The 25,088-nt window shown below is 44.6% G+C and overlaps 2 protein-coding genes across 3 annotated transcripts in view; both read right to left on the reverse strand.

Annotated features, from left to right (window-relative positions):
• Positions 1-966: 966 nt before the first annotated feature.
• LOC134294593 (oocyte zinc finger protein XlCOF6-like) overlaps positions 967-25,088 on the reverse strand; it is a 55,047-nt gene continuing 30,925 nt past the window's right edge. Inside the window, exons 1-2 of one of the 2 annotated variants that reach the window (XM_062966160.1) lie at positions 9,987-10,096; positions 967-2,484 (exon numbers count right to left, since the gene is read on the reverse strand). In XM_062966160.1, coding sequence (XP_062822230.1) covers positions 979-2,112 — 1,134 coding nt within the window. In that variant the 5' untranslated portion in view covers positions 2,113-2,484; positions 9,987-10,096 and the 3' untranslated portion in view covers positions 967-978. Of the gene's footprint in view, positions 2,485-9,986; positions 10,097-25,088 lie in introns of those variants that run through there. The other variant, XM_062966159.1, reaches the window with a different exon arrangement.
• LOC134294575 (zinc finger protein 658B-like) lies at positions 15,766-24,936 on the reverse strand. Its single transcript, XM_062966123.1, has one exon. It carries the CDS (start codon positions 20,047-20,049, stop codon positions 18,424-18,426), a length of 1,626 nt encoding a protein of 541 aa, XP_062822193.1. The 5' UTR covers positions 20,050-24,936; the 3' UTR covers positions 15,766-18,423.

The raw sequence follows: 25,088 nt of genomic DNA on the forward strand, positions 1-25,088 counted from the left end.
TGCTGGCTCTCATTCGCAGCCTCTATGAAAAAACACATTTGCAAGTATGATGTATCCGTGAAGGCCATCTGACATTCCGATACCCTCATTTACGGGAGTAAAGCAAGGTTGTGTTCTTGCTCCCACTTTAATATTGATATTAACCCTCTGGTGAACTCACTCTTAGAAATAAACCCTCACCCCCCTAAATTGGATGGGAGAGCAGTATCAGTTTTACTTTATGAAGATGATGCGGTACTTTTATCACTGACATGTGTTGGACTGAGGCGGCTTCTAAAAACGTTAGACGTGTACTGTAATACTGAACAGCTAGCAATTAATTATGACGAATCAATCGTGCTAGACTTTACTCGGAAAAGATGCTCACACAGCTGGCAAATCAATGGGGCACCCAATAGAACAAGTCAAACTCTATAAATATCTAGGAGCCATTTTCCAGTCCACCGGTTCATGGAAAGCTCAAGTGTCCCTTTCTATAGCAAATGCTCAGCGGAGTTACAACTCACGTATGTCATTTTTTTATGCTAAAGGAGGCCAGCATGTACCTTCACCAATTCAAGTTTTTAATACTGAGATCTTGCCACAAATGTTATATGGAGCACAATTATGTGCATTCAAAAGTGTCAAGGCTTTAGAAGCCATCCAGACAATTTTTTTAAGAAGCATCTTTAGCCTCCCAAGCTGTGAGCCTAATGTAATCTTGCTACAAGAGACGGGTCAGATCTCTGTCAAGTCTCGGACCTGGATATATAAACTAAACTTCCAGAATGGAATGTATTTTAGTTCGACCTTTCTACAATACACCACATGTGATGAAATGTCCCAATTCTGAGCCTGCATTTCCAAAATGTGCAAGAGTTGCTTTTGTACATGTTAGAATGACACTCTGGTGTCAATTAACACCATTCTCTCCAGGGTGAATTATACAATGTCTATAATGTTATTCCGTGAAAAGCTCTGTCCACACTCCATGTATTTCTATGCTTTCTCCCCAGTGTGAGTCCTTTGATGTGAATGTAGATTTCCACTCTGAGCAAAGCTCTGTCCACACTCCAGGCATTTATAGGGTTTCTCCCCAGTATGAGTCTTTTGATGTCTGCGTAGGGTTGAACTATAATTGAAGCTCTGTCCACACTCCAGGCATTTAAAGGGTTTCTCCCCAGTGTGAGTCCTTTGATGTGAACGTAGAGTTTCATTCTGACTGAAGCTTATTCCACACTCCAAGCATTTATAGGGTTTCTCCCCAGTGTGAGTCCTTTGATGTATTTGTAAGCTTCCCTTCTGAGTAAAGCTCTGTCTACACTCCAGGCATTTAAAGGGTTTCTCCCCAGTGTGAGTTCTTTGATGTGTTTGTAAGCTTCCCTTCTGAGCATAGCTCTGTCCACACTCCAGACAGTTATAGGGTTTCTCCCCAGTGTGAGTCCTTTGATGTCTACGTAGGCCTGAACTATGAGTGAAGCTCTGTCCACACTCCAGGCATTTAAAGGGTTTCTCCCCAGTGTGAGTCCTTTGATGTGAACGTAGAGTTTCATTCTGACTGAAGCTTATTCCACACTCCAAGCATTTATAGGGTTTCTCCCCAGTGTGAGTCCTTTGATGTATTTGTAAGCTTCCCTTCTGAGTAAAGCTCTGTCTACACTCCAGGCATTTAAAGGGTTTCTCCCCAGTGTGAGTTCTTTGATGTGTTTGTAAGCTTCCCTTCTGAGTAAAGCTCTGTCCACACTTCAGGCAGTTATAGGGTTTCTCCCCAGTGTGCGTCCTTTGATGTGAACGTAGACTTCCACTCGTAATGAAGCTTTGTCCACACTCCAGGCATTTATAGGGTTTCTCCCCAGTGTGAGTTCTTTGATGTGCTTGTAAGTTTCCCTTCTGAGCAAAGCTCTGTCCACACTCCAGGCATGTAAAGGGTTTCTCCCCAGTGTGAGTCCTTTGATGTGTTTGTAGAGTTGAACTATAACTAAAGCTCTTTCCACATTCAATACATTTATATGCTTTCTCCTCCATGTCAGCAGTGTTATGTACATTTAATTCCAGTATGGATACTTGATTCTTGTTCTTCCCTTTCTGATTACTCACAGCAGTGGGTTCAAATTGCAGGAAAGTAGATTCCATCTGAACATTAAGAAGAACTTCTTGACTGTAAGAGCTGTTCAGCAGTGGAACGCTCTGCCTCAAAATGTAGTGGAGGCTCTTTGGGATCTTTTAAACAGAGGCTAGATGCTCGTCTGTCAGGGGTACTTTGCACTTTTCCTGCATGGCAGAGGCCTGGACTGGGTGCCTCATGCAGTCTCTTCTGGCACTATGGTTCTACTCTATAATCCAAAGTGAATCTAGGAATTCAGCAAGATCAGCCCCTTGAGAGGAATCCTTTTTCCCTGAGGGCTGGTTTCCTTACTGCACTTTGGTTTCCAAATGCCTTAATATCTATTAGAAGCTGGTTTGTTTCCCATCACGGCAGGGGTGGCTCCAGAGAACTCTCTTGTCCTGGTCAAAAAAGAAGACGCAAAAGGTTAGACATGAAGCCGCATACCTCTGGCTCAAGGTAAACAAAGCGAAAAAGGAAAGAAGAAAGGAAAGATGGAAGCAAGGAAACACAGAAGGAAGGGATAAGAGAAGGAAGGAATCCTGGAAGGAAGGAACTGAACCCTTTCCCCCATATTGGAGGGCAACACCCATTTCATTGGGTCAAACCCAAACATGGTTAAAGGAATAGAAGGCAGCCAGGCAGGCAGAACTCCTTCCAACATTCAAGGGTGTAACATGTTCTGGATACTAGGTTTCCGTGAATTACCAGCATTGTGCTAAATGTTGAGCATGTCAGTATCTCCCATGCCACAGGGACTCCCAACTCTGTTTCCTCAGCATCTCAAAGGGTCACTCCTGCCACATTTCCCAAATGAATCTTCCAAACTAACAAGGACTGGCTAATCCAAAACCACGTTGAGGTTTGTTGGGATGTTCATAAAATGAGTCCATGCTAAACTATGTTCCATCCAGGCCAGTCATTCCCTCAGTAGAGCCCATGATGAGATGCAAAGACAGGCACAGCTCCAGCCACAAAGCCTCCTTCCTGCCAACTCCTGTCACCTTTGCCCACTTCTTTTCTTCTTTTTCCTCCATCCAGGGGAAGATTTTCAGCAACACAAGAAGAACTAGCTAGGCTCAAGGAAATCATAAGATTCTTCCTTTTGGAAGAAGCCTTCAAGGGGTCTCCAGATGTCCTGAAATGTTATCCTTTGATTCTGTAAGGCTCAAAACAAAAACGACTGGGAGAAGAATTGGCTTCAGAGGGAACTTCCAAAAGAAAAGGCCTGGTGGAAAAAGCCTTTGACATGGAAAAAGCCTTTGACAATTTGAATTGGGATTTTTTTAAATTACTCATTAAAGAATTGGACATGGGTTACAAATTCACAAACGCTATTGACCAAATTTATGATAAACAAGAAGCTAAAATTAAAATTAATTCCGAGGAATCAAAATATTTCAAAATAAGCAAAGGAACTAGACAAGGATGCCCGTTGTCTCCGCTGTTGTTCATTTTTTCACTGGAAATCTTACTAAACAATATTAGAGATGACCCCAAACTGAAAGGGGTAAAAATAAGAAAGTATAATTATAAGTTAAGGGCATTCGCAGACGATCTTATTTGTGTAGTAGATGACCCCATAAATACAATTCATTATTGGCTTTCCAAAATAAGAGAATTTGGCGACAACTCGGGACTAAGAATAAACATGGATAAGACCATGTTACTAACAAAAAATATGACAGAAAAAAGTCAAAAAGAACTAACAAAAATTTCTGGGATTCAGATTAGGAAGAAAATAAAATACCTAGGCATAACAATAACAGCAAGAAATTCACAACTATTAGAAAACAACTACGATCTTAAATGGAAAGAAATACAAAGGGACCTAGAAAGATGGAGGTATGCAAATTTATCGTTGTTAGGAAGAATTTCGGTAATAAAAATGACGATCTTACCTAAATTACTTTTTTTATTTCAAAATATACCAATTATCAGAAATACCCAAAAATTCAAAAACTGGAACAAAGAAATAAGCAAGTTCATTTGGAGGGGAAAAAAACCGAGAATTAAAAGAATCTACTTGACAGACGAGAAGAAAAGAGGAGGTCTGGGTCTCCCAGATCTCCAACTTTATCATGATGCGAGTGGCCTAAATTGGGTGAGAGACTGGGCCACACTGGGGAATGCAAAAATTACAGCATTAGAAGGAATAGATTTAAGGGCGGGGTGGCATGCGTATTTGTGGTATAATAAAAAATTAACGGAAAAAAATTTTGGTAATCATTTTATTCGATCATCGCTGATAAAAATTTGGGAAAAATACAAAATGAGATTATATTTGAAGACTCCAAAATGGATCTCCCCACTAGAAGCATGCCAAAGGAGAGAAACGGGGGGAGAAATTTGGCCGAGATATAAAGACATATTAACCAAGGAAAATGGGACACATACTATGAAAAGCCAAGAAGAGATTAACCATGAATTTAGAATTGTAGGTTGGTTCCAATACATACAATTAAAAGAATATTATAATAAAGATAAAAAAATAGGATTTGAAGAAACAGAAAGATTTTGGGACAAAGTGATGAAATTAGAAAGGAAACAAATATCTGTAATATATGCAAAACTAATTGAATGGGAGACAGAAATGGTTCCAGTAAAAGACAGTATGATCAAATGGGCAAAAAATCTGGGAAAGAAAATTTATTTAGAAGAATGGGAGAGGGCCTGGAACTCCAGATTAAAAATCACATATGCAACAGAATTGAAAGAGAATTGGATTAAAATGTTTTACCGCTGGTATTTGACCCCCCAAAAGATATCAAAATATTATAAAAAAACCTCAAACATATGTTGGAAATGCGAAGACCAAGTAGGAACGTTCTTCCACTGTTGGTGGACTTGTAAAAAAGCAAAGAAATATTGGAAAGAAATCCACCAGGCGATACAAAAGATGTTGCAAATTAAACTAGACTTAGATCCTAAATATTTCCTCCTGGGGATGCTTAACATTGAAAATAACAAAAACAAAGAGACGCTTTTCAATTATCTCACTACGGCGGCTAGAATTATATATGCCAAATACTGGAAAAAGAAAGAAACCCCTGAAATAGGCTGTTGGTTAATTAAGATAATGGAAATAATGAATATGGATAAACTAACGTATTTACTAAAAAACAACTATGGCATTCCAAAAAAGCAAACAAACTGGGACCTGATTAAAAAATATTTGGCAGAAACACAAATGAAGGTGCTAATATAAACTGGAATGAAGGTTGGTACACCAACTGAAAGTTGTATGAAGATGCTGTCATCATATAGAGAGAGGGAAGTAAAAGAATAGATAAGAAGTAAAGCAACTTACTTCTCCAAGTAGCAGTGGAGGAGATGGAAGTCACTCCTTTGGATTTTACTATTATATCTGTTTTTGTTTTACTTGTGTTTATATGTTATGTAATTTTTCCGTGTCTCTATGTTTCTTCCTATTTTGTCTTTCTTCATTGCTTAGGTCTGAGACTCTCTTTTCTCCCCCCACCCCCCCACGGTCCTTTTTCTTTCACTCTACTTTTTGCACCTTTTCTTCCCTCGGGAATGTTTTGTCCACACTTTCTTATTGTTAACCACAAACGCAAAATCAATAAAAATTTATTAAAAAAAATTAAAAAAAAAAAAAAAAAGAAAAGGCCTGGTATTCTATCTCCGCAAACTCTGGCACTTTCAAATGGTTAAGACAGATATAGAAGGAAGGTTTCTAATGGTAACGATAGAACTACAAAAAATACCATATATATTCAAGCATAAGACGACTTTTTCAGCACTTTTTTAATGCTGAAAAATCCGCCCTTGGCTTATACTCGGGTGAGGGAGGGGAGGCGGGTGTTGCTGAGGGGCAGCCATCAGCGTTTGCAGTCCTTGTGACTGAATGAAAGCGGGTGCCTTCCTGAGGTAACAAGGTTGCACTTGAGTGAGGGTGAAGAGGTCCTCAAGCTTCACCACCGGCTAATGCACTGAGACCGACAACGAGGAGGAGCCGCACACTTCTTCCTCAGCGCATCCGACAGCGGAAAAGCATGAGCTTGCCCTCCCTCAACTGCAGCCTTGTTCCCTCAAGGAAGCTCCTGGCCCTCGCCACCCCCGTGGTCTTGGCCCAACCGAAGAGGAGGAGGAGGGAACATGGCAGCCTGAGAGGGAAGGAAGGAAAGAAAAGGTGTTTCCATGCGGACGACCTTTGAACCCTCTCCTGCCCAGCCACACATTCCTGGGTCTAGCGCCCACCCTGTCCACTTTTTGTAAAGACCTAAAAACATGGTTGTTCCAATGTGCCTTTGCTTAATTCAGTTCACTAAATGACTGGATCCCTCCAGGCATAACTTAATTCTCAACTCTTACCCTTTACTATGGTCCCTGCCCTGGATTTGTACTGTACTAACCTGACTGGCCCTTCCAGCCTTAACTTATCACCTGCCTCTCACACTTTGCCATCAGCCCTGCCCTCGCAGTTGTATTGCACAGGCCTTTCCCTTGCCCCTAGTTCGGAAACGTCCATTTGGCTCTCCCATAGTCAAAATACAGGAGCCAGAGCAAGAACAGAAACACCCCCCCCCCCTCAGCCTCACCTCTGGATTGGACCTTAGATCAGTGTCGGTTATTTTTTGGCCCTTATGAGAACTCAGACATAAGTACAGCTGAGGAGTTTGCCGTCACTACTGACAATTGGGATAATCTGGATGGTTGGAGGGGGCACAGGAGGCATGTTTTAACCTCCCCCATGAAGATGTGGTTGAGGTCCCTATGAATACAACAGAGGGCGATCTAGAGACAAATCTAACATCAGAGGCCTTCAAAAAACCACCCATTGCAGAGGGTCTGGTCAATCAATTAACCAGTTTGAACTCTGATATTCAGGCTATCAAGACTTTTCTTGCAGAAACCAATGCCCTCCTGATTACAATCACACAATTTATGGTCAAACAGGAAGCAAGCAAGGAGAAAATCTTCCCAATTTTCAATCATGACATGGAGGTCAAAGACTCCACACAAAAGGACATCCTGAAAAAAAGGAAAGGAACAAAACCAACAACATAATAAGTTCCCCCAAACATAGCAAAGCTTGCAAAAGGATAAAGTATAAATGCAGGAGTCTTCAAAAAGATCAAGTAAGGAAGAAAGTCTCCATATCCACAGTTTAAATTTAATCAAGTTTAAACTCTTAAAAGCTCCTCAAGTATAAACATGTAGATAAGAAGAAAGATCAAGGTACTACTGCGAAGCTCCCTAAAGATAAGACAAAATAAATCGTAAACCAGAATCCAAAAATGAGACATCAATAAATCAAACCAAGCCAAGAACAAGCCAAGAGCAGCCCCCGGTGGCATAGTGGGTTAAAGCCTCAGGACTTGATGGTTGGGTTGCTGACCTGAAGGCTGCCAGTTTTGAATCCAACCCAGGGAGAGCGCGGATGAGCTCCCTCTATCAGCTCCAGCTCCATGCGGGGACATGAGAGAAGCCTCCCACAAGGATGGTAAAACATCAAAACATCCGGGCGTCCCCTGGGCAACGTCCTTGCAGACGGCCAATTCTCTCACACCAGAAGTGACTTGCAATTTCTCAAGTCGCTCCTGACAAAAAAAAAAATAGAGCAGAAAACTCCCAGAATTTCCCAAAATGTAGTAAACTATCAAAAAACAATACAAAGCCACGTTGTTGAGAAACAAGAGGGAGAAAATGAACAGAATATGGGATGCCCTGGTTGATGCTTCCTTAAACAGTGAAGACGGGTGTAGCGCTTTGCCATCCAGGGTCGGCAACTGGATATCTCTGCTGCCTGGTCGACCCAGCCATAGGATCTCCGTCTTTGCTGGATTCACCCTCAACCTGCTGGAACGCAACCATCCAGTAACGGCCTCGAGGCACTGATGAAAATTGTCGGGTACAGAATCCGGACGGCCTTCCATCTTTAACACAAGCTGAGTGTCGTCAGCATATTGATAACACTCAAGCCCAAAATCTCGGACCAGCTGAGCAAGTGGTCGCATATAGATGTTAAACAACAGAGGGGAGAGAATGGCCCCCTGAGGAACCCCACGAAGAAGAGGGGACCTTTCAGAGACCAGGCCTCCCCTCTCCACTCGCTGTCCACGGTTGTGAAGAAAGGAGGCCAGCCAATTTAAAGCTGTCCCTCTGACTCCAGCAACGGCGAGGCGGTGGGTCAAAAGGTTGTAATTGACTGTGTCAAATGCTGCTGTGAGATCCAATAATACAAGCAGAACCAACCCTCCCTGGTCAAGCTGGCATCAAAGATGATCCGTGATGGAGACCAAGACAGTCTCTGTCCCATGCCCCGCACGAAAGTCGGACTGGAAGGGATCTAGTTCGGCTGTGTCATCTACGAAATGCTGCAGATGCTCCGCTACTGCCCTCTCAATCACCTTGCCCAGATACAAAAGATTGAGAGAATTGGCCGTCTGCAAGGATGTTGCCCAGGGGATGCCCGGATGTTTTACCATCTGTGTGGGAGGCTTCTCTCATGTTCCTGCATGGAGTTGGAGCTGATGGAGGGAGCTCACCCTCCCCCCGGGTGGGATTCGAACCTGGCAGCCTTCAGGTCAGCAACCCAACCTTCAAGTCACAAGGCTTTTATCCCCTATAATAGATCTCTATTTATGTCCTGCTCTTCCTCCCTCAGGGGACTCAAAGCGGCTGACAACGTATTAACATCACGGAAACAACAGCTAGTAATTAATACAATTGAAACAAGAAAAAGTAAAAACACCATAAAACTACATAATCAACCGACCAATAAGCAGAAAAAGTGGGCACGATCAGATTCGAGAAGGCAGGGCAAGGTCTTGTGCAAAATGGAGACTATATTTATTGATTTACTACATTTATAGTTGGCTTTTCTCCCCCTAAGGCAGGCATGGGCCAAGTAAGGCCTGGGGGGGGGGTGGTGGATGTGGCCCCCTGGGCGCTTCCCTCTGGCCCCCTCCTCACGTTCCCTGTCCTCTTGGCATCAGGACAGGGTGGCCGGCCGCATCCTCAGGCCAAGAATTGGGGAGGAAGGCACGTGGCAGCAGAGAGAGAACCTCCTGGAGCGCTCCCGGCCACTGCGTGTCTCACCCTCCTCCCCATCCTTATGCCGGGAGGGTGGCTCGAGGAAGGTGCGCGGAAGGCGGCTGAGAGCCCTCTGGAACACACTCGACTTCGACCTGCCTCGCCCCCCTCCCGGCATGATGCCCAGAGGACAGCCGAGGGGGGGTCGGGGAGGAGGGGGGAGGGACCGGGCTGTGGCGCAGATGGTTAAGAGCCAGAAGCTCTTAACCATCTTAACCATTGAGATCACTGCTGACCCAAAGGTAATGAGTTCAAAGCCCGTGTTGGATTGAGCTTCTGACCTTGTCCTTGATCATCATCCAGAGAGCACTGTCGACCCAACCAAGGATGGATCTGGACCAAACTTGCCGCGGATGATGGGACTTGCAGTACCTTCACTGACACTGTAACCACTACTGACAATGGACCGGGAACAGACTTGGGACAGAGAAGCCCCTTGACCCACTGAACACACTGCAGGGGTCGTTGGGAGTAGAAATTGGTTGTGGGAGTTATAGTTCACCCGCATCCAGCTGAGGTGAGATCTGGACCCAACTTGGCACAGAGACCCAACCTGGGTTAATAATAATAACAATAACAACAACAACAATAATGAATCTCTATTTACATCCCTCTCTCCCAAAGCGGCTGACAACGTATTAGCATCAGGTAAACAACAGAGAACAAGGATCATACAAACACAACGGGATGAAGAGATGAAGGGAAACAACGGAGACATAAATGGGGGGGGGGAGGGAGGGGGGGTGGCCAATGTGGGCCCTGGGAGTCGCAGTCCTCCCTCCCTCCCCCTCCCCCTCCTCCTCCCCAAACGAGTCTCTCCGTGTTTATCTCTCTCTAGACAGACCTCTCTCTCTCTCTCTCTCTCGGCCTCTGCGCCGCCATCTTCCTTCCTTCCTTTCCCGAGGAAGCCCGGCCAGGCCTGAGGCGACGCCATCTTGTTCCCCCTCCTCCTCCTCCATCCCCCGGAGCCCGCTCTCGCGCCTCCCATTGGCTGAGCCCGGGACGCCCCGCCCACCGGAGGCCCCCATTGGCTGCGTGCCTCCCAACCCTCCTTTGATGGGCGGAGAGGGAGGAAGATGGCGGCCGACAGAGAAGGCGTCGCCGTGAGGGAGGGCGGTGTTCTCTGAGGGCGGGCGGGCGAGGACTCCCAGGCCTTGGGCAGTCACCCCAGACCCCGCCAGGCAGGAGGGCGGGCGCCGAGGGGGCCGCGTGAGTCCCAGGCCGTGGCGGGTGGGGCCCCGAGGGCGGCGCTGGGGCTGCAGGGGGACGAGGCCTCCCGGTCGGTCCCTCCCTCCGAGGCCTGGAAGCCCTGAGTCTCCGGGGAGGTGGGTTCCCGTGCGGGCTCGAGGCCGTGGGCAGGGCAGGGCCAGGCTCACCCCGCTCTGGGGCCCCCCCGCCTCCGTCACCGAGGGAGAGAAGAGGGCGGGAAGGTCAGGAAGGAGATGCAGTCCTCAAAATGGGATGGTAATATAGGAAGACAATCAGAGAACGAGATGGAAATAGATCAATGGGGTCAGAGAAGAATAGAATAATAGAATTACAATAATAATAATATAGGAAGACAATCAGAGAAGGAGATGGAAAGAGAGCAATGGGGTCAAAGAAGAATAGAACTGAATAATAGAATTACAATAATAATAATATAATAGTATGAAATATATTGATACAATAATAAAATGATATGGAAATAGATCAATAGGGTCAAATAATAATATAACAGAATAATAGAATTACAATAATAATAATAATAATAATATAATAATATAAAATATATTAATACAATAATAGAACGATATGGAAATAGATCAATAGGGTCAAATAATAATATAACAGAATAATATAATAATATAATGATAATATAATAATATAAAATATATTAATACAATAATAGAATGATATGGAAATAGATCAATAGGGTCCAATAATAATATAATACAGTAGTCTCGCTTATCCAACGTAAACGGGCCGGCAGAACGTTGGATAAGCGAATATCTTGGATAATAATAATGAGAGATTAAGGAAAAGCCTATTAAACATCAAATTAGGTTATGATTTTACAAATCAAGCACCAAAACATCATGTTATACAACAAATTCGACAGAAAAAGTAGTTCAATACACAGTAATGCTATGTAGTAATTACCGTATTTACGAATTTAGCACCAAAATATCGCGATGTATTGAAAACATTGACTACAAAAATGCGTTGGATAAGCGAGTGTTGGATAAGTGAGACTTTACTGTAGTAATAATAATGGTATTTTGTGTCCCGCCTCCATCTCCCCGAAGGGATTCAGGGCGGCTGACGTGGGGCCATTGCAGGCCATTGCATACAAAACGCGCATCATCAACAAATACAAATACTTTCACTGTCATAGAGTAAAGGTCAAGGTTTCCCCTGACGTCAAGTCTAGTCGTGACCGACTCTGGGGGTTGGGGCTCATCTCCATTTCTAAGCCAAAGAGCCGGCGTTGTCCGTAGACACCTCCAAGGTCATGTGGCCACTGGCATGACTGCATGAAGCACCGTTACCTTCCTGCCGGAGCGGTACCTATTCATCTACTCACATTGGCAAGTCTTCGAACTGCTAGGTTTGCAGGAGCTGGGGCTAACAGCGAGTGCTCATTCCGCTCCCGGGATTTGAACCTGGGACCTTTTGGTCTGCAAGTTCAGCAGCTTGGTGCTTTAACACACTTCGCCACCGGGGCTCCTCGTAATATAGTAAAGCAATAAACTAGTAACAATAGCATCATAAAACATGGTATAAAAACAGTACAAAGGAATTGAACGAGAGTGAACTGGGCCAAAGGGCGAGGAGTGAAAGTTACAAAGTGACAGAATAAAATAATAGAATAATATGAAGATAGAATAATAGAACATGACAATATAATTACACAATAACGCAATAATAGAATAATAATAATAGTAATAGAATAATATGAATATGCAAAAATATAATATATTTAAGGGTAAAGTTTTCCCCCTGACGTTTGAGCCCAGTTGTGGGGGTGGGGGTGGGGGGCTTGCCTCCATTTCTGAGCCGAAGAAAGAGCCAGCATTGTCTGTGCCTCCAAGAGTCATGTGGCCACACACAGCAGTACCTATTGATTTACTCACATTTGCATGTTTTCAAAGTGCTAGGTTGGCGGAAGCAAGGGCGAACAGCGGGAGCTCACCCCACTCCCCGGATTCAACCACTCACCTTTCAGTCCGGAAGTTTAGCAGCTCAGCAGTTTAACCCACTGCACCACCAGGGGCTTCTTCATTATAATATATTACAATTACTATACTATATTATATATTATTTTTATTATTATAGTGTTATATTGTATTAGTATATTATGTTATTATTATAAAATAATATATTAGATTTCTTTTTCACAATATACTTTATTATTATATATTATGTCATACTATATTACAATTTTACATTATTGTATGATTATTACTATATTATTATTATTTTATCATAATTTAATGATATAAGTATCCTATCTGATTTGTCATCGATGCCCTCGTTTGGGCTTCACACTAATCTACCCCTATACAACCCTGTGCTTTGACCAAAGTCAAATTGTAATCATGATATAATATTAAAAATAATTATATTTTATTATATATTATTGTATTCTTTTGATGATATTATACTATTATTTTTATAATAATATATTTTTATGTTTTCCCTCCTCCCTCCCTCCCCCCTCCCTTCGGCACACAGCAAACAGAGGAATTGATCAGCAGCTGAACAGACTGGAGAGAGAGAGAGAGAGAGAGAGAGAGAGAGAGAGAGGGAGAGGGGTCTGGGGAGAACTGGCCCTGATTTAGAGGAGTTGTAGGGACTGGGATGTATAGTTCACCTGCAATCTAAGAACTGCACTCTGAACCCCACCAATGATGGACCTGGAACTCACTTGGCACACAGGCCCAACACGGCCAACTTTGCATACTGATGGGGTTTGGGGGCGATTGACCTTGACTTCCAAGAGTTATAGTTCACCCATATTGGAATGTATAGTTCACCAACAATCAATGAGGACTCTGAATTCCACCAACAATTGACCTGGAACTACCTTGGCAAACAGAACCCCCATGACCAGCAAAAAATACTGGAGGTCTTTGGGGGGAATTCACCTTGATTTGGGGGAGTTGTAGTTCACCTGCATCCAGAGAGTACTTTGAACCCAAACACGGATGGATCTTGACCAGAGTTGGCACACAGACCTGATATGCCGAGATGTGATTACTGGAGGGGTTTGGAGGGACTGATCTTCCTTTCTGGGAGTTGTAGTTCACCCACAACCACGGAAACTGCGAACTCCACTGATGATGGATCTGGACCACACTTGGCACACGGAACCCCATGTAACTCAACCTACTGGAGGAGTTGGAGGGGACAGACTCACCATGGTGGGAGTTGTAGTTCACCCTACAGCCAGTAAGCACACTGGGCCCCACTCGTGATGCGTCAAGAACAAACTTACCCAACAGAGTAGAACGGAAGAGTCGGAAGAGACTGGAGGCACCCAGTCCAGGTCTCTGCCGTGCAAGGAAAGTGCAAAGTACCCCTGACAGATGTGCATCTGGCCTCTGGTTAAAGGATTCCAAAGGAGCCTCCACTACATTTTGAGGCAGAGAGTTTCACTGCCGAACAGCTCTTACAGTCAGGAAGTTCTTAATGTTTAGATGGAATCTACTTTCCTGTAATTTGAACCCACTGCTGAGAGTGATCAGAAAGGGAAAAACAAGAACCAAGTGTCCATATTGGAATTAAATGTACATAGCACATAACTCTGTTGACATGGAGGAGAAAGCATATAAATGTATCAAATGTGGTCCTGGCCCATCAGTGGAGCTCTTCTTCCCTCCCTCCCTGGATGGCTGTTCCGTGCCTGCAGGGGGCGCCATGGAGACCTTTGTGATGCGCTGCAGCATCTCCCACTGAAGGCCATTCCCTTTGGAAGCTCACTTTCCTGTTCACAGCAGGAAGGAAGGAAGGCAGTCGCTGTCTCTCTCTCTCTCTCTCTCTCGTGGTTCTTGCTCCTTGCCCGTTGCTTTTGCAGCCTGTACCTGTGTCGCCTGCTTTGGTCCACATCCCGGTGAGTCTCCTTCGCTCCTCGTGTGGGGAGGAGCAGAAGGACCTAGACGGGGGGAGGGTGTCCCTCTTGGTTCTCTTGGACCTCTCAAGGGCCTTCAATATTGTAGACTACGGTCTCCTTCTGGGATGTCTCGTGGGAATGGGGCTTGGGCCCCCCGCTTAGCAGTCCTTCCTGGAGGTGTTGTTGGGAGACACCTTCTCGGCCCCGCAGCCATTGCTTTGTGGGGTCCTGCAGGGTTCAGTCTCAATGACATGGCATTTGGGGGCCTGCTGACCCCTTTGGCTTTGCTCTGTAGGGAGAAACGGGACTCTGTCTCAGCTGGAGCGGTGTCTGGGGTCACGGCAGCCTTTGAGGCCTCCGTTGGAGGGACGCTCTTCAGTGCGGAAGAAGGCTTTTTTTTCTGGAACCGAGGCCTCGCCTGGGAACTGGTCAGAGTCCCAAACAGGAAACGGTATCATCATCATCATCATCGTTGTTGTTCTATTTAATTATACTTGGAAATCAACCCTTTGAACAAGTGATATTCACTAGCATTCATGTAATGGCACACAGGGAACTCAGCTGCTGGACTGAAGAACCATGTCTTTAAACTGCCGAGGATAAAGACATGCCAGTACAAACATATATTTGGTTGGTAGCAGAGGATGGTTGTTTTGCTCTTGAAATTGCAGTTGCACAAAAGATAAGACACTTTCTTGAAACCTCTTAGTTAAAATAGGCACTCAGAGATCAAAAACAAAGTCTTCTTTGAAAAATAACACATCTTGTTTACTCGCAAACATCTTGTATTAATCACCAATCAGGCACATTTCTGATTGAAGTTCGGTTACAGGAATGGTGTAGCTGCTCTGTGTTGAGTACACAGGGCATCACTCTGCATCAGTACTCCATAGTGAAAGTATAGTTGTACTCACTGTGTAGTGGAGTCAGTGGAGTCCGTTGAGACACGAAGCCAATGAAGCAGGCAGACAAGACACCTTGGGTTTCAATGAGAGGCGCACAGAGCAGTGTCCCTGTTGTCCACCCTCCGCCCCAAACAATCCTGGAGAACTTCATCTGGAGATCTCAAGATGCTCTGGACAGCTAGCTGGCTTCCCAGGATCTGTTTCCCGAGACAGGAGCCACTTCGGTCTGCCTCCTGGAGAGGAGTCCCATTGCGTCTTTAAGAGGAAGGCCTTTGTTTTGGGAGAAGCTTTGGTGGTTCCCGAAGGGAGGGGAAGGGGCCATGAGGAATCCTGACCCCCTTCTCCAAGATGGCCCCCGCAATGCCTCCTCCTCAGAACGAGGCCTCAAGGAGGAGCCATGAATGAGCAGCTTCCATCTGCACCAGGAGCAAGGCTTTTGTGATGCCAATGGCTTCCGATTGTCCTCTCCAGAGGAAGCCAAAGGCCCCGAATGTGACGTGGAAAATGCCCCCTGGGCTCATGTGAGGATGAAGTCGGGAAACATGAGATCCTAATGGAGTCCCAGAATCCGAAAGGGACCCCAAAAAGGCGTCTTGCCCAACCATGCAGGAACACACCAATGGTTTAATTCATTTCTTTATTTAGATATACAAAAACAAAACAACATCAACAACAAGAGATTAAAAATACTGTTTCTAGAATAATACTACTTTATCCTATATATAAAAAACCCCAATAACTACAAACAATCTACGTTATCTAATGTAATGACCTGGCATTCTCTCCCTGGTTGTTATCTTCTCTCTGTTTTCTACACCCGTTTACTGAAAAGCAACCCTTGGAACGTCCTTTCTCACATAGTAACACACTTCTAGTCCCAAACAAACAGACAGTGATGGAGATTTGGAGGAACACAATCAATGGGCCCCGGTCTTTCTTAAGTGAGAGATTTCTCCTCAGTCAACGAGTAAGCCTCTTCATTCCCACAAACTCACTTGTTTTCGTAAGCCAATCATTTTCTGACAGAATCACATTTTCGTAAGCCAATCATTTTCTGACAGAATCACACTTTCATAAGCCAATCATTTTCTGACAGAATCACATTTTCGTCAGCCAATCATTTTCTGACAGAGTCTTTCCATCTTTAAGTGGAGGTCATTCTTGCTGCCGTTCTCACCTATAGCAATCTCCTCCCACATTTCCTATTAAGTTGTTCATCTCACATCCCAAGCAGATAAGAGTTCAGGTTTCATTTCAAATTTGACTTTAACCATTTCTTCTAAAATCATATGTATTTGTGCCCAGTATTTCTGGGCCTTTTTACATGACCATCACACATGATAAAAAGTGCCCACCTTTCCCCCAATTTTCCAACAATCTAGAACTGTTGTTACAGATCTTCGCCATCCTTTCTGGTGTCAGGTATCATCTAAACATAATGTTATAAAAAGTATTTTTACTCAATTGTAAATTCCACACGCTTTGTCCAAACCCTTTTCTGTTGTTCCCTTTGTATTCGTTTACCAAAATGTTGTGCCCACTTTACCACACAATCTTTCGCCTCCTCCATTTCATGTTTCAACAAAAGTTTATACAACTTAGCAATAACATGGTCATCTCCAGAGTCCAAAATAGTTTCAAGTTACGGTATATCAATAATATCAAAACTTATTATCAAATAAGTTTTTATCCACTTTAAATGCTTACCAATGTAAAAGTCAAAGTTTCCGGAGGGTAGTTCCTCGTCTTTATTCTATGCTGATGATTATCCAACGCCATAGTTGATGCTTCACTGACAGCCATCAGATGAACTTGTGGTGATCTCATGACAGAGCGGCCTCCAGGCCACTGTTTCCTCCCGTCCTGCTCAGGCTTTGCAAAGCCAAGGCAGCGGCCAAAGCGCCTTTGACCGAGTCCATCCAACTGTAAGACCCTTCTCTCTCGTGGCCATTACAGTCTTCACACCAGCATGATGCAGCACTTAGACTATTGACTCTGGAGACCAGCGTTTAAATCCCTGCTCAGCTACAGAATCTCTGACCTGACCTTGTCCCAGTCACACTCTCTCAGCTTTAGAAGCAGGCCAGGGGAAACTTATCTCCCTAATGAATTAGCATTAACAAATCCACGAATAACGCTTGAAAGGCTCTGGTGTTTAGTGGTTGAGAGCAAGCTATTCTCAACTACCTCATCCAGGGCAGAAGCAGCATGGCTCTCAAGCTCCCTTTTCATTGCCCAGATCTTATGACTGTCTCACTGAGCCCAAATGAGGAAAAATAATACCTTGCCTGACATTAACAAAGCCAACACCTTGACAAACTGTGGGCCTGTCACACTCACAATGGCCTTATTCTTCTCCTTTTGCTGTATGACTTCTAATGTCTTTGCCTAATAGAAAAGCCAACGGAACTTTGAAATCTTGCAGGGTATATTTTGGTGCCTTTATAGTAGGCCCAATAAACCCCGTTTGTGGATTTGGGTGTTACTGTATTTCACTACCATAGTCAGCTGTGTGAACAACCCTGGGATATATGCTTGTGTAAATAAAGCCGAGTAGCTGCGCTGCCGAGCCCAACTGAAGGGTTGCTACTCAATTTATTGATAAGCCAGCACAAATTGAGAACGGGATAATTCATGTGAGAGGAGGATTTATATATTCCCGGCTGGCAGGCAGAAGTTCTGGGGATGTCTACTTTCTGCATCACTGACAGGATAACAATCAACTCCAGAGCTATGCGGCCAACCTTAAAGGCAAAATAAATTGGGCAGTAAACTCCACATGGTCTAAAATCACATCTATCTGCCACTCCAGTCTCAGAATTTTTAACCTATCTAAATTTGCCACCTTTTAGAAAATGATGCTAAACTTATGTGGCTAACTAGCTACTACAACAAAGAACAAAGCTAAATTAGAAACAAATATCAACAAAACACATACCTACATAGACACAAATTACACCAACAAACAAAAAATAGACAAGAATGGATCTATTTCTATAAACTTCACACTCTCTATTCATTGTTTTTTTATACCGTATGATTCTACTCCATGTAGACAATCCTATACAAGCACACTTCTGCCTTTGGTACCACTTATTCTCATTCATAAATCTGACACTTGACATATGCCCCTATTGTTGTCATGAAAAGTCCTGTGATGTAAATGTAGATTTACATTGTAAGTGAAGGTTTTTCCACACTCCAGGCATGTATTGGTTTCTCCCAGTGTGCATCCTTTGATGTGTATGTAGACGTGGTTCCTGAGTGAAAATCTGTCCACACTAAAGGCATGTATATGGTTTCTCCCCAGTGTGAGTTCTTTGATGTATACGTAGAATTTCCCTCTTATTGAAGCTCTGTCCACACTCCAGGCATGTATATGGTTTCTCCCCAGTGTGAGTCCTTTGATGTGAACGTAGGCCTGAACTCTGAGTGAAGCTCTGTCCACACTCCAGGCATTTATAGGGTTTCTCCCCAGTGTGAGTCCTTTGATGTTTACGAAGAGTTGAACTATCAGCAAAGCTCTGTCCACACTCCACACATTTATAGGGTTTTTCCCCAGTGTGAGTCCTTTGATGTTTACGTAGAGTTGAACAATCACTGAAGCTCTGTCCACACTCCAGGCACTCATAGGGTTTCTCCCCAGTGTGAGTCCTATGATGTGAACGTAGACCTGAATTACGAGTGAAGCTCTGTCCACACTCCAGGCATTTATAGGGTTTCTCCCCAGTGTGAGTCCTTTGATGTGAACGTAGACCTGAACTCCAAGTGAAGCTCTGTCCACACTCCACACATTTATAGGGTTTTTCCCCAGTGTGAGTCCTTTGATGTTTACGTAGAGTTGAACAATCACTGAAGCTCTGTCCACACTCCAGGCACTCATAGGGTTTCTCCCCAGTGTGAGTCCTTTGATGTGAACGTAGGCCTGAATTATGAGTGAAGCTCTGTCCACACTCCAGGCAGTTATAGGGTTTCTCCCCAGTGTGAGTCTTTTGATGTGTATGTAAGCTTCCCTTCTGAGTGAAGCTCTGTCCACACTCCAGGCAGTTATAGGGTTTCTCCCCAGTGTGAGTGCTTTGATGTGAATGTAAGTGTCCCTTCTGAGTAAAGCTCTGTCCACACTCCAGGCAATTATAGGGTTTCTCCCCAGTGTGAGTCCTTTCATGCAGTCGCAGATGGCTCCTCCAACTGAAGCTCTTTCCACACTCAAGGCATGTACAGGGTTTCTCCCCAGTGTGAGTCCTATGATGTGAACGTAGACCTGAATTACGAGTGAAGCTCTGTCCACACTCCAGGCATTTATAGGGTTTCTCCCCAGTGTGAGTGCTTTGATGTGAACGTAGGTTTGAACTATGAGTGAAGCTCTGTCCACACTCCAGGCAGTTATAGGGTTTCTCCCCAGTGTGAGTCCTTTGATGTGAACGTAGGCCTGAATTATGAGTGAAGGTCTGTCCACACTCCAGGCATTTATAGGGTTTCTCCCCAGTGTGAGTCCTTTGATGTGAACGTAGGTCTGAACTATGAGTGAAGCTCTGTCCACACTCCAGGCACTCATAGGGTTTCTCCCCACTGTGAGTCCTTTGATGTGTACGTAGGCCTGAATTACGAGTGAAGCTCTGTCCACACTCCAGGCATTTATAGGGTTTCTCCCCAGTGTGAGTGCTTTGATGTGAATGTAAGTGTCCCTTCTGAGTAAAGCTCTGTCCACACTCCAGGCAATTATAGGGTTTCTCCCCAGTGTGAGTCCTTTCATGCAGTCGCAGATGGCTCCTCCAACTGAAGCTCTTTCCACACTCAAGGCATGTATAGGGTTTCTCCCCAGTGTGAGTCCTTTCATGCAGTAGCAGATGGCTCCTCCAACTGAAGCTCTTTCCACACTCAAGGCATGTATAGGGTTTCTCCTCCATATCGACAGTTATGTGATATGGACACGTGAGTGTTCCCTTTTTCCTTCTGATCAAAATTGAGTTCCACAAGATTGGCACCTAGAGAGGATTTCTTCTTTCCACAGGATTTCTTTCATTATTGCCCTTTGGTTTCCAAATTCCTCAATCTCCAATAGATATTGATATTTTCTTTTCATGCCTGTGGTGACTTCATAGGGTCTTCATTTCCCTGATCAAGAAAGAAGAAGCAAAAGGTTAAACATGAACCTGCAAACTTCCTTTATTTCCAAGATGATCGTCTTTTCCATTCAGGGCTCATGTTGAAAATGGAAGAAATGGAGATATAAAGGGTCTCAAGGACACACGGAAACAAACAAAGGTGATCACAGATTGATGGACAATAAGGGATGGATTCAGAAGGAGAGAAGAAAAGAAGGGAGGGAGGATGAAAATGAGTGATTGATGGAAGGAAAGAGGGATGGATGGAAGAAAAAGGGACCTTCGTACAATACTACAGAGCCACATTGATTTTGTTGGCTTGACCTAAACACGGCTAAACAAATACAAGGCAGACAGTCAGACAGGCGAAAGATGGGGCGTCATTCACCCTGGATAATGGGTTTCCGTGAATTACCAGCATAAGTTTAATCTTAAGAGGCACAATGATCCCTTTCCTGATGATTTCATGAATTTCAGGTTCCCTTTCAGGCCACAAGGGATCCCAGGTCCGTCTCCTGTGCATCCCAAATTGGGCCTCTGCTGCCACCACATTTCCTACATCTCTCAAAGGAACCCCAAATTCCCAAAGACGTTGCCTTCCTGCCTGGCAAATTCAACACCCCATTTAGGCATGCTGAGATGCTCACAGAACTGGTCTCGCCTGGACTAAGTCCCCGTTGGGTTGTTCACTCCCTTGGTTGAGCCGTAGGACGGCATGCAAATTCACAGGCACAGCGCAGTCGGGAAATCCTCCTTCCTGCCCAGCCCTTTCCACCCCTGTCCATTTCCGCCTCTATTTCCTGCCCTCTGTTGTGGGGAAAGGCTTTTCAGCAGGTGAAGGCGATCGAGAGAAACACGGGTTATGTGCACAGGGTTGTAGGAACGTGTCTGCAATAATCTAAGCCATTAAATCCCAACCTGGGGAAGAACGGCACCCACTCTGTCCATTCCTGTCCTGGAAGATGCCTCACAAATGACTTACTGAGCACGAGCAAAACAGAGGGAAAAGGGAGGGAGCAGATAATTCAATTGCCCCCTCCCCTGGCATTTAATAAAAGCATGGGCCTCAATATTTAGCCAACCAAAAGGAAATCTTGAGAAAAACAGAGGCTGTGGGGAAAAAAGCCTGCCTGGATACTTTTTGGAGGATGCCTCCAAGGGCCCTAAAAGGAAGGTGACACTCGAGTAAGAAGGCAAAAACCTTGGCCTGGGAAGAGGAACTTCATCCTTCACCTGTTTAATGAAGGTTGTGGCCGAAAAATCGAGTTCCTGGGGTGCAACAAGTACCTTCACAGTAAGCAGTACACAATGACACAGGAGCAGACACTTTCAAACCAGGAACAGAATGCCATCATTACTGTAATTACTCACACTTTGTTGTATGGCCATCGGTGAAGACAGGTTTTGTAGTGTACTTGCGCCAGGGAACAACATGATGATATTGCCAGGCTATACATGTTGGTTCCTCATTGGGTGTGTGCTGACAACATGGGTAATGTAAATGACAAATGCTTACTACGGGCTGTTGGGACATGGACGTGCTGGAGAGGAATGTAAATATATAGAGACAAGGTCATGCAGGTGGCTAATAAGGAAAGCCATGTAGAACCTAGGAACAGCGCCCTGTTGTTCGATGCCACAAGTACACAACCAAATCTGTCTGGATAGATGGCCAGGCAGCCAGGCTGTAAAAGTAGAAGATAATGACAAACTTCTGTTCCTGGCTTACAATTGCCTGTTCCTGTTTTATTGTGCAGTGCTGACTTGGGCAAGGTGGCCCTGCCCCATTAGATTTGTTTGTGTGGCAAATACTTCATGAAATGTTTGGAGGGCACAGTTTCTCTGGCCAAGACAAAGAACGGAACTTTTGCATATCTGAATCTCTGCATATCCACATCTTGTCATAAAAAAAAACACGGAGGTTTCAGGCAGAAGTCCTGCAGCAACCATTTTGGGAGCCTCTAACTCTCGGAACAAAGCAGCAAGTCTGGACAACGGAGGCAGAAACCCCATGACCAACAGGTCTGTATGTGGACCTCTTCTGAAGTCCTGGGATCTTTTGCCCCTGTTTAAAACCCGTGATTTAGTGCTGTCTGGAAGTGCCCCAAGTGGCCTCTACAAGGTCCAAAATGCTGTTCTCTGCTTTTGAAAGGCTTCCCTGACCTGGGACACACCTACCGCGTAGAACAAACACAAACTGAGTCCAACCTCAGCTGCCATAGATCAATACTATAGAATTTTTGGGAGTTGCCATTCAACATGGCATCAGCTGTCAGGGATCACTCTACATCTTCAAAGGAAGCCTTCGGAGTGACCATGCCATCAAAGAGCTGTGAACAAGAAGCTGTTAATGACGACCATCTGGGTGATCAAGGCTGGGAGACAGAAGTTAGCCATAATGGTTGTTATGGAGATAGCAGTTAGGTTCCATGGGAATGTGTAAACAATGAGGTGGTGAAAGGAAACAGGGAAGAGATACAACCTGGCACATTATGGTTAGAGCTTAGAAGCAACTTTCCTTCTGCTTGTATGACTTGGAAAATAAAGGAACTGCATCAAGATGATTCCGTGAGCCGTTCTAGAAGCTCACGTTCATGACAGTAAGCCCTGTCTCTTCGAAAGACTCTTCCTCTACCAACAACAAGAGGTGTGTAGCAGCAGGATGTCAGAGAGTGGACACCCAGCGAGGCCGGAGAGACAACCCGGCAGGAGTTCTCCCCCTTTGGGACTGGAGCTCTCGTGGCTGCCCTAGCACTCGACCCACCCGTCACCTCTGGGGGAAGACCCAGAAGAGTCACTGAATTTGGGAGAGACCAGACGACCACTGAGTTCGACCCAGTATCCTGTGGGTCGAGGAGTCCCAGGACTCTAGAGGAATGGAACATCTTAGCGGGGAGAGTGGAGCATGACAAAGAGCAAGTGAGAATATGAGCCAGGGATGGCGTCATCAGAAGAACCACTGCAGTAGGCTTGGGAGGAGGAGGTCCACAGAATCCTCCACGAGGATGGTCGAGCAGCCGGGAGAGAAAAGAACAACGGGATCCTTTTTTCACGTGCGGGAAGGAAAGCCATTGGGCAGCAGAGTGCTGGAGGGAGCCACATCGGCCCAAGGAGAAAAAGGACAGTCCCGACAGGCCCCACCAGCTAGAATGGGGAAGGACAAAGCCCACGCCCCTACACAGACAGAGTCAGCACAGGGACCCATGCAGGCCAAAGAGGAAACTGCCAACTGGGAGAGCGAGGACTCCCCGCTGCAGGGAAACAAGGATGGTCTGCTCTAAGGAAGGCTTGAGAACCGATGCCAGCCACCAGGAGCATCAGGCCAGGAGTGAGTTTGAACTGCAAGACTGCGCACATTCAAGCCAGGGAAGCAGGTCGGCTCCCTGGCGTGAGAATGAGTGTCTGAACTGGAAAGATAACATTCTACAGGGATCCAGACTGACTCTGTAGCCAACGTGTTTGGGCTAAAGGAGAACCTGAAGATGAGAAGAATACATGGCAAAATGGAGAAAGCAGCAAGGCATGATGGGATGGAGGTTCTGGCAACCAAAAGTGAGAAACTATGGATTTGTATAATTAAAAACGGGCTTTTAATTTGTATAATTAAAAACAGACTTTTAATTAAAATCCCTAAATATGCATATTATAGAATACTAGCTGTGCCCGGCCACGCGTTGCTGTGGCGAAGTCTGGTGTTATGGGAAATAAAGTATTGAGGAATTGGTGGTAGTTAAGGTCAAGGGTAAAGGTTTTCCCCTGACATTAAGTCCATTCGTGTCTGACTCTGGGGGTTGGTGCTCATCTCCATTTCTAAGCCGAAAAGCCGGCGTTGTCCGTAGACTCCTCCAAGGTTATGTGGGATGACTGCATGGAGCGGCGTTACCTTCCCGCTGGAGCAGTACCTATTGATGCACTCACATTTGCATGTTTTTGAACTTCTGGGTTGGCAGAAGCTGGGGCTAACACTGGGGGCTCTCTCCGCTCCCCCAATTCAAACCTGTGGCCTTTTGGTCCAGAAGTTCAGCAGCTCAGCGCTTTAACATGCTGTGCCATCAGGGGATATTATTTCCTAAAGGTTGTGAATATACAATATTTCTGATTGGTTTTTTGTCTGTTGGAGGCAAGTATGAATGCTGCAATTAGGAAAAATGATTAGGATGTAATGGCCTTGCAGCTTTAAAAACAACAACAACAACAACAACAATAATAATAACGATAGTAATAATAATGACTTTGGTAATACACAGTGCTTCACTCCCTTCTCAGCTTCCTTTCTGGAAGAATCCTTTCTTGGGAGGTGTTAGCTGGCCCTGATTGTTTCCTTTGTGGAATTTCCAGTTTCCCTGCTTTCAGACTGTTGGTCTTTATTTACTGTCCTGGTTTTAGAGATTATTTTGTTCTGCATTATTCTATCCCAGTAATCATTTCATATTAAAGTAGAATCTCACTTATCCAACATTCGTTTATACAATGTTCTGGATTATCCAACGCAGTCTGCCTTTTCATAATCAATTTTTTTGTAGTCAGTGTTTTAAATTCATTGTGATATTTTAGTGGTAAATTTGTAAATACAGTACAGTAGAGTTTCACTTATCCAACATAAACAGGCCGGCAGAATGTTGGATAAGCAAATATGTTGGATAATAAGGAAAAGCCTATTAAACATCAAATTAGGTTATGATTTTACAAATTAAGCTCCAAAACATCATGTTAGACAACAAATTTGGCAGAAAAAGTAGTTCAATACGCAGTATTGCTACGTAGTAATTACTGTATTTATGAATTTAGCACCAAAATATCACGATATATTGAAAACATTGACTACAAAATGTGTTGGATAA

Source organism: Anolis carolinensis, unplaced genomic scaffold, assembly GCF_035594765.1.
Source record: "Anolis carolinensis isolate JA03-04 unplaced genomic scaffold, rAnoCar3.1.pri scaffold_17, whole genome shotgun sequence".
Lineage (NCBI taxonomy): Eukaryota > Metazoa > Chordata > Lepidosauria > Squamata > Dactyloidae > Anolis > Anolis carolinensis.

What these genes read in the sequence shown, in the direction of transcription:
- LOC134294575 (XM_062966123.1), bottom strand. Translation starts at nt 20,049, where the DNA reads ATGGAGGAGAAACCCTATACATGCCTTGAGTGTGGAAAGAGCTTCAGT.